At 42.3% G+C, this 13,219-nt stretch overlaps 1 protein-coding gene across 1 annotated transcript in view; it reads right to left on the minus strand.

Moving 5' to 3' along the window:
* Positions 1 to 10,476: 10,476 nt before the first annotated feature.
* TFCP2L1 (transcription factor CP2 like 1) overlaps positions 10,477 to 13,219 on the minus strand; it is a 39,341-nt gene continuing 36,598 nt past the window's right edge. Inside the window, exons 14-15 of the mRNA XM_065413437.1 lie at positions 11,476 to 11,527; positions 10,477 to 10,514 (exon numbers count right to left, since the gene is read on the minus strand). Coding sequence (XP_065269509.1) covers positions 10,477 to 10,514; positions 11,476 to 11,527 — 90 coding nt within the window. The remainder of the gene's footprint in view (positions 10,515 to 11,475; positions 11,528 to 13,219) is intronic.

Here is a 13,219-nt window from a genome sequence, read left to right on the forward strand (position 1 = left end):
CTTCTGGGCGAGTTGTTCTCATCCTTTAGCTGAGGCTTATGCTTTTGGAGCCAGAAGTGCTGGGTTCAATCCCTGCAGACAATCCAGCTGGGGATGTTAAGATTTGTACGGTATGACCATGCCACCTAGGAGCCGTAGTCATGGACCAGAACCCCACTGTGCTAGGTGCTGCACAAACAGAACAAAGAGCTAGCCCCTGCCCAAAGAGTTGACAATCTACACATAAGACAAGGGACAACAGATGGATAGATAGACCAAGGAAACAATGAGACAGTATTGCCTAAATAGACAAGACAAACCCGGGGGAGGGGGTCTAACACAGACAGTGAACAATGTGGTGGCAGCAAAAGTCATGTTAGGTCCTTGATTTTGGGGGTGGGGGGGTTAAGTTAGAAGGGAACAGGAAACAGGGCAGGGGAGAAAAGGGTAGGAGGGCTGGGGCAGATGTTCAGGGAAGCTAAGATGAAGAGACTGAGGGAGGGGAAAGAGGACGGAGCAAACAGCCAAACCTGCACAGGACAGAAAATCAGAGAACTCTCTACAGTTTTGACTGGAATGTGCAAAGGTCAGACAGAAATTCCCAGCTCTGGCTTGCTTCTGTCATACCAGGTAGAGTCTCTGGCCAGCTCCTCTCTGCAGCCCATATGGACGGGGGGGGGGGGGAGAGGAGGGGGAGGGGAGGGGATTGAAGGGAGGTCCTGCATGGATCCTAGCACCCGCAAAGTGCCTGTGGGGGGGTCTCCCATTCCCAGTTCTGGGGTCTGAAGGGTGCTGGGAGGAAGAGGTGGCCCTTGCCGGGCCCCACCAGTGTAGCAGTCTCTGCTCCTGCTACATAACCCTGCTTTGAGTGGCTTGAACTTCTCAACAATGGGAGCCATGGCACAGACTGGCAGCTGACTCCATTGGAGTTGCACTCACGGGCAGTATCAATGAGAAATTTTAAGGACAAGACAGCTAGTATAGACAACCCTCTCCCTCCCCCTTCAGAATGCAGTGGTTATATCCGTTTCCAGTTCTCTTTGGAGAACTAATCAGGGGCCCCAATCATTTTCAGTTCAGAAGCAGCCATCACTAAACCTTGTGTCATGTTTTCTGTGCCACCATCCACATGCAGCCCTAGGTTTGTAATTCAAATACTTCTAACTGGAAGTCAAAAGAACAAATTGAAATTGCTCTCGGACATTGCATGCCAAGCTGAGTCATTGAGTGAGTTTTGGAAGTGTCTGCTGACGTCAGAAATCCACAACCTTTGAAGAAACGTAGCTAGCATCCCAAGCAGTACGTAATTAACAGAACTCTACAAGGAATTATAATTGATATCCTCATGGAATCAAGGGGAAGGAGATATGCTTCTTCTCTCTTTGCCTTGTTCTTGCTACTCGGGCTGGTGAAAAGCATTATTTGTATGCAATTCAGGAACAGTTTTCTCTAACTGCCTGTTATTACTATATCCATGTTTCAATGTTAGCTCAGTAAATACATATTTATTAGAGACACTGCTCAGCTAAGCTAATAATGTACACACTAAAAGACAGATTCTAGATCAGTTTCAGTTTCTCCTCTCTTGCCAACACTTCAATATGTTCCACCACATAAGAATTGTCAAATGAGAGATGGCTTTACAAGTGAAACAAATGCTTTTTCTTTGCTGGACTCTTCTTATCTTTTCGGACGTAGGTTCTCAAGACTGAGAAAAAGCCATTGCATCTATTGATTAACCAAACTGAAGTCAAATGTTGTGCACTCTGTGATTGAAAGCACTGATCTGTTATTAAAGACTTTGGTATTTGTAATTATTTTTACATGAAAGAGATATATTTTCCCACTCCCTCAACTCAGATTAGATGTGAATATTTCGCTACATTGTAGATTCACTTTATTTCCCTGGCCAGGTCTACGCTATAAACTTACATCGGTATAATTACATTGCTCAAGGGTGTGAAAAATCCACCCCCGAGTGATGCAGTTATACCAACCTAACCACTCGTGTAGACAGGAGAGCATCTCCCGTCAACATAGCTACTGCCTCCCAGGGAGGTGGATTAACTACACTGACAGGAGCAGCTCTCCTGTGTCTTCACTGAAGCGCTACAGCCGCGCAGCTGCATCGCTGTATCATTTTAAGTGTAGACCTGCCCCCAGGAAATAACTTTGTTTGCAACAAACCAAAATGTCCTAATGTAGTTTAACACGACTGTGGTTCTCCAACACCTGCACTCTGACAAATAGCGATGGTGCTTCGCGTGGGGTTCTAAGCTCCCTACCTTCAGGTTCAGTTCTGGAGGACCTCAATCCCCTCGTCTTTAATGGACTGAGGACAGTCAGCACCTTGCAGGAGGCGGCTCCTGTTCGTGAGCTGCGTTGGGCACCCGTCTCCCAGTCACTTGGTTGTGCGTGTGCTACTCCAACCCGCAATGGAGCTCGAACAGCTCCGAAGAGGAGGGTGCAGGCCCACACTCTACTGCAGGTTAGAGCTCACTAAGCGAATAGGAACTGGTGGACTCTGGGTGGTGCAACCGAGGATTTGGCACCTGATGCTCCTTTCGGTCACAGCATTTTAAACACAGAGCATTAAGTCATTGGCATTAAATAGTCTAGCGAGAGAAGAGCCAGGCCACCAGGACCAAACTAATGGCTGCCCCATGTGGCCACTTGACACTGGCTCCAGCTACATAAGGTGGCATCCAACCACTCTCAGGACCCCTTGGGGAGTTCCCCTGACGTAAGTATCAGGGGGTAGCCATGTTAGTCTGGATCCACAAAAACAACGAGGAGTCCGGTGGCACCTTAAAGACTAAGGGATTTATTAGGGCATAAGCCTTCGTGGGTAAAAAACCCACTTCTTCAGCATGTGCTGACACTGCACAACCACCACTGCCTTCTGCAGGAGCCTCCAGCATAGAAGACATGTGGTTGCTCCTGGGAAGAGGAAGGGGAAGGGTGGCATGGCCCATAGTGTTTCTATATCCCAGTTATTCCGCACTGCTGGAATGGGCCATAGAGACTTTTGGCAGCCAGGTGAAGTTAGAGCAACCCCAGCAGAGGAGCAATCCTAAGCATAGCAGAAGAGTGATGGTAACAAACCCAACTTTGCCCACTCCTTCCAGGCTCAATCCTGCAAACATTTTGGCCCTGCTCAGGCAAAGCACTGAAGGGCTAGAGCAATCAGCACATAGCAGGATCAAACCTTTGGTCCCTCCACAGAGCTGAGCTCGGGCAGGGAGATGAATCTAGGACTTTGCCTGGCAAACTGATAGTGCCGTCTGTTAATGGGCACGGATGGTGCCACAAGACATCCTTCCACAGCGAAAAGGACCATCCGTCTCAACCCAAGATTAAAGGACAATATATTTCATAAGACAAAATATTTCTTACAAACAAGTTTATTTGCATTTTGACTGGAGCACAGATTCTAGATACAGATTTCTTTTCTTCTGCACAACAGTACAATAGCCAGTGCAAAATATGCTTTTTATTTCACGTACAAAAAAAACCAAAAAGTGTGGCAGTATTACTCACAACTGGTATGCCTCAGCCTCCATTCTAACCACCTCCATTCACCCTTTGCTAATCACAGACTTACTGGTCAATGGCTGCATTGTCAGTGAAGAGAGGGGACTCCCATAGCCCTTGGAAAGAAAAACACCTACCCCAAGCAAACTGGGAAAACAACTTTAAATTTAGAGAAATACAAGCCATTAAAAAAAAAAAAACCCTGAAAAACCTTGGGGGAGAGGGAGAGCTGAACAAATTTTAGGGAATTACCAAAAAAAGGTACAAATCTGAAATGCACAGAAAATTAGGCACGATCTTAACCCATTTTTAAACAGACGGGTGAATTAAAATATACGCCCAGTCTGCCTTTTTATATGCATCCATAGAAAAGATGCCAATCCCAGCAGACAGCTTTTGCCCCACTCAGAGTACATTGTGCTGTCAAACAGAATATCATAATCTTAGCAAAGTATTAAGGAGTATTGGCTTATTATGCAGAAAGTTAACCATTTTGTTTCATAACTGAAGGAGGAAGAAAATAATCACAAGCTGAGCAAGCATTTCTTTGAAAGTACAGTCAAATGAAACCCCTAGCACTGTGATCCTTTGGAGGATTGTTGGAATTACAACAAAACATTTAAGCAATACATCATCAAGCTATCATAGTTGCTGTGTGGCTGTTCCGCTCAGGGAATAGCTTTTATTCCAAAGCTTTGCCCAATCTATTTTTTTTAAACTGCATTTAACTCAGTCTTCCAGAAGCTACAATATAGAGTAACAGTATTAGTGTAAAAATATGGTTGTCTTTACCAAGGCACTGTTTATACCATAGAAACGCATCAAATTTCAAGCGTACCAAGCTTAATTCAAACCACAGCAATGATTACATACTTTTAAATTTCTACCCAATGCGACCAGTTGGGTCTCTAAGCTTGATCAACCAGAGTTCATTACAGTGAATAGAAATTAAACAAAGCAGAATGCCAACTAAAGCCAAAGGACACAGCAAATACCTAGCTCATATACATGTCAATATACACAGGACAGTATATATATTACATTATTAGGAAATTGCCCTCCATAGATTTAAAAACAAAACAAAACAGATATTCTTCAATGTGTTTAACGTAAGATTTTATATCCAGTTAGATCCCACTCAGTACAACTAGAGCCAAGTCTGAAAAGCATCAGGAGACATCTCAAACTGTTTAAATTCTGGCCAATTAACATAACAAGGAATGGGTACCTGGGGAAGCAAGTGGAGTTTGCATTTTGACTAACAGCAACTGTTTCATTTTAAGAGGAAGGTACTCATTCAAATCAGCACATTTGTACCTTTTCCTCCAGAAGCTGAATAGATGCATATTTAGGTGCTTTCAAGACTTCTCTAACCACCACCAATTAGGTACTAATTGTCCCAACACACTTACTCCTGTATGCCTGTCGATAAGGTGATTTATTAAGTAATTTCAGCTGTTGCTCTGTTTTGGGAATATGTTCCTGCCTTGTTACACGCTGGGAGGTGTCAAATTGCTTTCATTCACACCCATCTATCCCACTCTGAGCCAGAGATTGCATTGTGACTGTTGCAGATCCCACGACCATTCAGGATACAATGTGTGGTTTCATTAGAACCTCCAGGAATCTAAAGTTCTACTGTACACATTCTGGACAAAAAGCTGGAGAGAGGCAAAGTACAGAAATCTCATTCTCCTGAGAGACTGAAGCAGGGCTTTGATTCGGGTTTAAAAGCACATCAGAGAGGGCAAAATCACAACAGGTTTCAGACATTTAGGCACTTCTATAGATTCCAGATCTGCTATAAATTAAAACTAAGTTATTCTAAAGTAATTTGAACATAGTGGAGATTTTTTCCTTTAGACATTTAACACACATACAGAACAGCCAAGAGGACAAAATCTGAAGTCTTTGGTCAGTCTTTACTCAGGCAAAACATCCATAACTGCAGTGGGAGGTTTGACTGCATCATGCTCCTAGATTTGACCCAAAGATATTGCTCTGACTGGTGTCCCTATATGCATTGGCAGTGTATTGATAAGGATTTTTGGTCTATGCATCCATCACAGCACAGTCTGTGGATTATACAGCATGATCTTTTTAGTCAATGCAAATTCCCATATAGCCTTTAGGACATAATATATTAATAACCTGTCTATGTAGGCGTTCTAAAAAAACCCAGTAGCCCTGAAATCGGGCAGCGGGAAGTTCTTAAAATGCACCATTATAGCCAGGATGCACCTACACAGATTTGTACGGATAGGTTTTCGTTACGCAAGTGCAGTCTCCCAAGTGTCCCACTGAGTCAGTGTAATCCCAGTAGAACTATAATTATTCCTTCACAAGTTAGGGCATTTCGATACATAAAAGTTGTATCACTAACTATAGGAGTACAATTAAAGCAATATACTCCTCCCTAGTATTGTACTGGTGTAAGAGTGCTTATGCCAGTATAGTTTATTCCTGTATGAGAAAGGAACAAAGCTAAAATGGTATATGGCACCTTTATACTCGTATAACAGCATCCACATAGGGGTAGTACCTGTATATTTATTTCAGCTTTTTAAAAAAAAAAAAAAAATCACACCTCTAACCAGTACCCAGGGCGGAGTTGACCAGAATTTCATACTACTTGGTGACCGTATCTCCTACACTTATGGGGAAATTTTGTTTTTAAAATAAACCAGAGTTAATTAACCAGTCTGCATTAAATTTAGTTTTTATAAATGATCCTGCTAAAAACACAAGTGAAATTTTCCAGAAAATTCAGAACTAAGGCCTCTCTATCTCCTGCTCAGAGTGTTGTATTTATGCATTGCTGTAGTCCCAGACCTTTAGGACAGTATGATTTCTACTCAAAATGAGAAGTCCAATTTTTAAAAAACAAAACTATTCAGACTCGCTCAACTATTTTCAGGGAGGTACGCAACAGTTTCAGGAGATATTGTTCTACAGGAACTTCAGAGGAAAAAATGCAGGCAAAGCCCAAATTTTAATTTAGAATTATTAAGAGAAACCATATGGGAAATTCAAAGAGAATAAAAACTAACCCAGTGTGAAACTTCACACCAATTAGCTACCTACTCTTAGATTAAAAACTAGAATGTTTTCCACATTTTAGAACACAGCCTGAAGTATGGAATCGCTACCTGACACCTCCATGATTAGTGGAAGTTGTGTGCCACTCATCAAGAGGAAACATAACGCAACACACAAAGTATGTGCTTTAAAACTAGGGAAGCTACATGTAAGTTAAGGACAGAATGAGAAACGTCAACTCTAAATTTCTTGGTCCAAGTTAAACTCTTGACATTCAAGTATCAGAGGGGTGTCCGTGTTATTCTGGATCTGTAAAAAGCGACAGAGTCCTGTGGCACCTTATAGTTAGTCTATAAGGTGCCACAGGACTCTCACTCTTGACATTGTTATTTATGCATTTAATGTCTTAGGATGTAGGGCAGTATTAACTTGCCAGGCGCCTAAACTGGTAGTTAAATACAGTAGTTTCAAATACAGGCCCTGATGCTGTGAAGTAGTGCCACTGAAGTCCGTGCATAACATTAAGCACATACAGAAGAGCAGAACTTACAAGTCTAAAGCTTCAATGGCTCATGAACATTTTGGCTGAGATTTCCAAGGCACCTCAGGGCCTTTTAAGTTGGATTTCTTTTCTGGCAACACTAGCCGAACACTACACATTTCCTCCCTCCTCCTCTCATTTCCGAACATTCACACACTGTAATGCAAGGGATTTTGCAAGCCCCAGAAGAATCTGATTGTAAAGTATTCTCAGGCTCTTTCCAATGAGTTAGAGGAGTAGGTTCTAACCCCTTACCTCCAGATTCTTAGCTGAAGTTATATCTACCTTTAACTACAGCTTAGGATCCCACATCCCAGCAAGACCCAACTTTAGTTCTAAGAAGTTCCTAAACCCCCTTATCGAGCAGGAGAAAGTCTCAAGTGCACGGCATAGAGCATGGTTGTGTCTATGAGAGCTGAGTTTAGGATGACCCTCAGCATGCAAATGAATGTCTTACCTATGCTCTCCCCTCTTTGGTCTCACTGCAGCTAGTAGGCAGCAGTAGCCTGCTGGCCACACAGCAGAGCTCTTCTGCAAGGAATTCTCCATCCCTTGCCCCCCTCCAGGAAAGTTGTGTTTTTCATTTCAAAATCAAAGACATTCCGTCCCCCTGACTTGTGCCCAGAGAAGTTCTGTGGCACTGCCTCAGATTCACACTTCATCTTAATCAAGGGGTCCATATAAGGGAGTGGAGCACCCAGACTGATAGAACTACGTGGCTCAGATCTTGCACCCAGGAAACAAGGGGCACAAGCAAAGTCCCCTGCTCCAATTTGAATAAAATTCATTCAACCAGAGTTTTGGCCACCTTTCTGCACAAAGTTTCAGCTGGGGCAGCGTACAAAGCAGCCAAGTGGGCAAGAGCAGGGCCTGTATTTGAAATGTTAATTAGCAGATGGGGCTGGGAAATATCTGTAGTAACTGTTTTGGGGGGGGGGGGCGGCAGGAAGAGACAGTTTCTGTTAAAAAAAACAAACAAAACAAAAAAAACACTTTTCCATTGGAAAAGGTTGATTTCCCTCCCCCCCCCCCCCCATTTTATTTTATTTTATTTATTTGAAAAAAAATAAAAAAATTGTTGTGTGTCCATTAGAAATTAATCAGTCTGCCAGGGTGCCCTGTATCCCCATTTTCCTCTGTGGGCTGGACTCCAGCCCACATTACATCTTCCATAATGCACTATGCCGCCACGCACACCTCCCACTCCACCCCCACGGGCTAAGCTACTACACAATGCATCTTGGGAACTGGAGTCCAGCCCACAGGGGAGAAGTGGAGCAGGAGGCACCTGAACTACAACTCATTTTGACAATGTTTTGACACTTCCAATTTGAAATGTTTTGTTTCAACATTTCCAAAACAGCTGTTTTTCAAAACTTTTCATTCTGTGAAACGTTTTGTATTTCAACTGTTCAGACCAACTCAGGGGGAAAAAAACAAATGGCAAAGTCTCAATTGCCCACAGGAAAGAAATTCTCATTTTCAATCAGCTCTCCTAAATAGCCACCAAAAAGAGTGAAATGCAACAAGGGCCTGATCCAGCTTCAATTGAAATCAATGGGAGCCAGATCAGGCCCATAAAGATGAAAAGGAGAATGGTAGATACAGGCATGCAAACAGGAAGCAAGAATGACACAGCAGATGTCTGCGAGGAGCAAGTATTCGGAATGCCCCCTTACCTGATCTTAGATTCAAATAAACTGATTGCATAAACTAACACGGCTACCCGCTGATACTTGATTGCATTTGCTACAGCAGATAGCTTATGTAGAAAACAGAAGCTACCACAACTAAAACCTAACATTTACAGCAAGTATCAGTTACCAAAAGCTTTCGTTGAATGGAATAAATCCAGAGTTAAGTTGTCAAGCGATTTAAAGTCATTCTCAAAAAACAATGCATTTGACTGAAGCTATTCTAAGCTAAAAAAAATATAGTGTGAACTGTTCGCCTTGATTTGTCCTCATTTGCATCCTCCAAAAAAATCATTGGATTGTATGTGTGTACATTTCCATCCATGTGGAGTCCTTCTGGCAGCATGCTAAAATGGAACAATACACATTCACCTCTAGTAGCAACAGTGGAACAGATGTAGCTACCAAAAAAAAAAAAAAAAATTTTTTTGAAAGCAGGTCTTACAGCTGAGTGAAAAAAGAGAGGGGGCAAATGGAGAAGAGGTCTAGAGCAAGCTTAGCAGGGTACCAAAAATGGAAATTAGTCCAGTATCTGCTGTGTTGTCAAATTGAATGGGAAGGCAGCAGGACCAAATGCTCACCAGGAGCACTGACAAGGAGAGGGAAGTGTTGGTTGGTTGTTTTTTAAAGAGGAAAGATAGAACAATGCAGTGTGAATCACAAACAGCCATAACTGACTGGTTATAGGATCACAGGATGGGATGCACGCAGATACTTAAATATTAATTGGGCCAGAAAACAAACAGACTTAGGCATCTAAAGATTCCACTTTAATTAAACAATGGAACAACTTCAACAGGAGAAACTGAGGGAACCTCACCTCAGAATTTTCCATAGCCTGGTAGCTAGGGACCTCACCTGAGAGAATCTGAACAGGGATCTTCCACGTTTCTACCCCTCAGGATGAGGGGGGTGGCACTTGCACTGGGGATCTCCCACATCCTGTGAGAGTACCCTATCCACCAGGCTAACGATAAGGGAGGTCTTCCTCCCCTCCACCCCCCACCCCCCACAGCTGTTGTTTTGGGTCCCACATGGGCAGCCAAAAACCTGTGTTCCTCCAGTTTGTGGATCACTAGCCAAGATAGGTGCCTCCATGCAGCGTGTTGACTTTGTGGATCGCAGTCAAAGGTGCCTATCTCTCCCCATTCATTGTACAGGGAGCCAAGGTGTCTAAATTGGCTTTGTGGCTCGCAATGTTGTTCCGGGGATTTTCTAGGCACTATGACACTCAATGTTGTTACACCTACGCCCGTTCGTGGATCCCACCTATAGTCCTCTGTCTAGAAAGAGGATAAGAGCTTGTATCGGAGATGAGACTGGTGCTGAATGCAAGAGTACTCAGGCACTGTAGATAAACCAGTTCCAGCCATGACAATTGCTTTTCATTTTGCATTTCCCTTTAGAAAAAGGCAGAAGTATCTGAGCAATAAGCAGGACCCTCAACAATTTAAAAGCCTAAATAGGAGGGAAAGGGTAGAAAAATACACAGACGCTCTGAAGATATTCTCATCTCCATTCTCAGAAAACCACTTGTCTACGAAGTTTGTTTTTCCTTAAGACCTTTGGTATTTTTCAGTTCATGGGAGCGCTTTATCCAAATGGATCTTCATGTTTCCAGTCTGGGTTGCAGCAATCTTGGTGAGGCATCGTAGTTTTAGGCTGTTACAGTCCTGCTAGGCCGAGTGGTCATTTTAAAATGATGTGGTAGCCATCGTTGCTTTCAGCTGTAATAGCAAAATGCTTTTCAGTGCAAAGATTATTGCGATTTATTTTATATAAAGAAGATGAAGAAATGTAACATTCTGGTCTTTCCTCTAATGCAGCTTACACTCTGCTACCATAACTGATTAATAAGGATTAATACTGAACGTTCATACAAAAGCATTTTTAAAAATGATTCTAATAGGCAATTAAGGCTAAATTCTGATAATTTACACTAGTGATGTCAATGGACTTATGCCAAATTGGCACCAGTATAAACAGAGAATATGGACCAGATCCTCATCTACTGAAAATTGGCTTCCATGGAGCTAAGATGGTTTACACCAATTGAGGTTTGGGCCTTTGAATTCAGTGGCTTTATAATCCACCTAAATTCAATGTAACAGAGCAGAATTTAGTTTCAGATTTACACTGGTATAAGGGAGGGCAGAATTTGGCCCTAGTATTTATTTTTATGCATTCAGCTACCACTCCAGTTGTGCTTGATGCTAGAGATGCAAATCAGAAAAAGTCAGCCTTTTCCAGATAGCTTAGAAGGGATTCAAGACTTCAAATGCTTCATGAAGAAGTTAGTCTGAGGATTCATTTACCTGTATACTCACTCTCAGATTCTTATCTCAGAGGTTACAGTGGTTCTTCATAAAATAAAATCCTTCATTAAGAGGAATAATTACTTTACACCTCAGTTATGTCTAGGCTTATCAGAATATGGATTTAAAAGTGGATGAGAGATATTTTAGTCGATTAATGCATTTGACTTTTGCAGTGTTATTTGCTACATATTACTTAAATTTACATGGCCAACAAAGGAAACCAAAGTTTCATTTACAGAACTTTTGGTTATTTATATCTGCCATATCCCACCTTTCCATTTCTCACTTTTTCCACCCCATTCTTTCCCTGAAGTTCTTAGGCAGTTGAAAGCAATAGTATAAAACGGTAAGTAGCATCAGAATAGCATACCTTTTAATGTGCTGATAACAAAACAAGACTCATCCTGGAAGTTTTGCACCATCTGAATGGCAGGGGGAAAAAACAAGAACAAAAATTCTTCATAACAGTTGATGTCTTAACATTTTGAGCACAACAAGTTTTAATTCAATGCCCAATATAACTTTTAAAGGGAAGGTCAATCAACTGAGCATCAGATCTTACAAAGTACTGAGCATTTTGCCCCAATACAGCAAAGCAATTGAATATATGAGTAGTCCATTAAAGCCAATGGGACTAACTCATGCTTAAGTGTTTTTCTGGATCAGATCTATAGTGCTCCTCATTTGCAGGATCGAGTCCAAAGATTACCACACAAATTCATTTTTTCCTGCTACATCAAGTCACCCAGTGCATCCCCACTCTAGATCGGGTGAGGGTCCGGCCCTTAAACTGGCCTACCTCCATTGACTTCAGCAGGTTTAGGCCAATTTACATCAGGTGGGGTCAGGATCATAATGCAGGCTTATTATACATTTACTAGTTTTTCACCAGTCTATTTTTAAGTGTCCCAAGCACCAGGGCTTCTATAACTTCCTTGGGGAGACTATTCTCCCTCTCCAACAAGGCCTGATCTCGCACCACTAAAGTCAATGGCAAACACCCTTTGAAGTCAACAAGGCCTGACAAGGGCCACAGATCTTACTGTCAGGAAGTTAAAAGTCATGGATCATATCCTAAGCTGGTATAGTTCCATTGACTTCAGTGGAACTATGCCGATTTACAATTGCTGAGATATGGTTCCTTCTTTTAAAGTCTAGTTTACTAGTGAAATATTTGTCCAATGAAAGGACGCCGCTCAGTTAAGAGTAGATCATTGCTATCATTTCATTCTTTTGAATATGAGAGGATGTTTGCTTCTAAAAAAAGGAAAAATGGAGTCCTTCCTGTACATACGGAATATCATTAATGTCCTTAAATAAAATAAGCTAGACAGCATACATCTGATTACTTTGCTTACATGTAACATTTGCCTGTTTCTTCCTCTCTGCAAGTAGACAATACACATACACCTTGACCAAAATCATATGAGAAACTCAAAGAGAAGAGTGAGATCTCTGTTGGTAGGGTTAGTAGCTAACCTAAGCAGAGCTAGTTACTCATGAGAAGCAAACAGATTTTAAAGAAAAGTCCAGCTTCCATTTAAATCCCCAAATAACTGATCAGGTTGGGCACAGAGTGATGAGCTCCTCTGGAAAAGTGTTACAACGGGAGCTGAGGCCCAGAGCTTGGAAGGCAGTTAAGTGCCTAACTTTTTGAGCTCTTTTGAGACTTTAGCTCCCATTGTGTGCTGAGCACTTGAAAATCTGGCCCCTACCTGTTTAAACTTGACCCCAATGGCAAGCAGAGCAATTCCACTTCCATTCTCTTCAAGTTCTCATGCTAAGCTCCCTTTCCACCTCTGGTTCCCCTCAGGCTAAGTTAACTCCCCTACTCTCTCTCTCTCTCCCCCCCCCCACCCAAATTAGACTCCACTGCACTGGGGGTGTGTGCACCTAATGATGCGTGAAGTACATTAACTCAGTGCCTCTCCTTTGCATCACTTGTGCCTCTCTGCCACTAGAGCACAAAAGACCAAAAATAAAGTAATAGATATTGTTAATAAGTAACTTAAGTATTTAATTAAGGCCCCTCACACCAGAGGTAGTTGAGGCAATTCCCTCCCTCACAGGTTGCCTCAAAGCACTTCATGCTTATTAAACGCTGAAGGTTTCTG

Source organism: Emys orbicularis, chromosome 11, assembly GCF_028017835.1.
Source record: "Emys orbicularis isolate rEmyOrb1 chromosome 11, rEmyOrb1.hap1, whole genome shotgun sequence".
Lineage (NCBI taxonomy): Eukaryota > Metazoa > Chordata > Testudines > Emydidae > Emys > Emys orbicularis.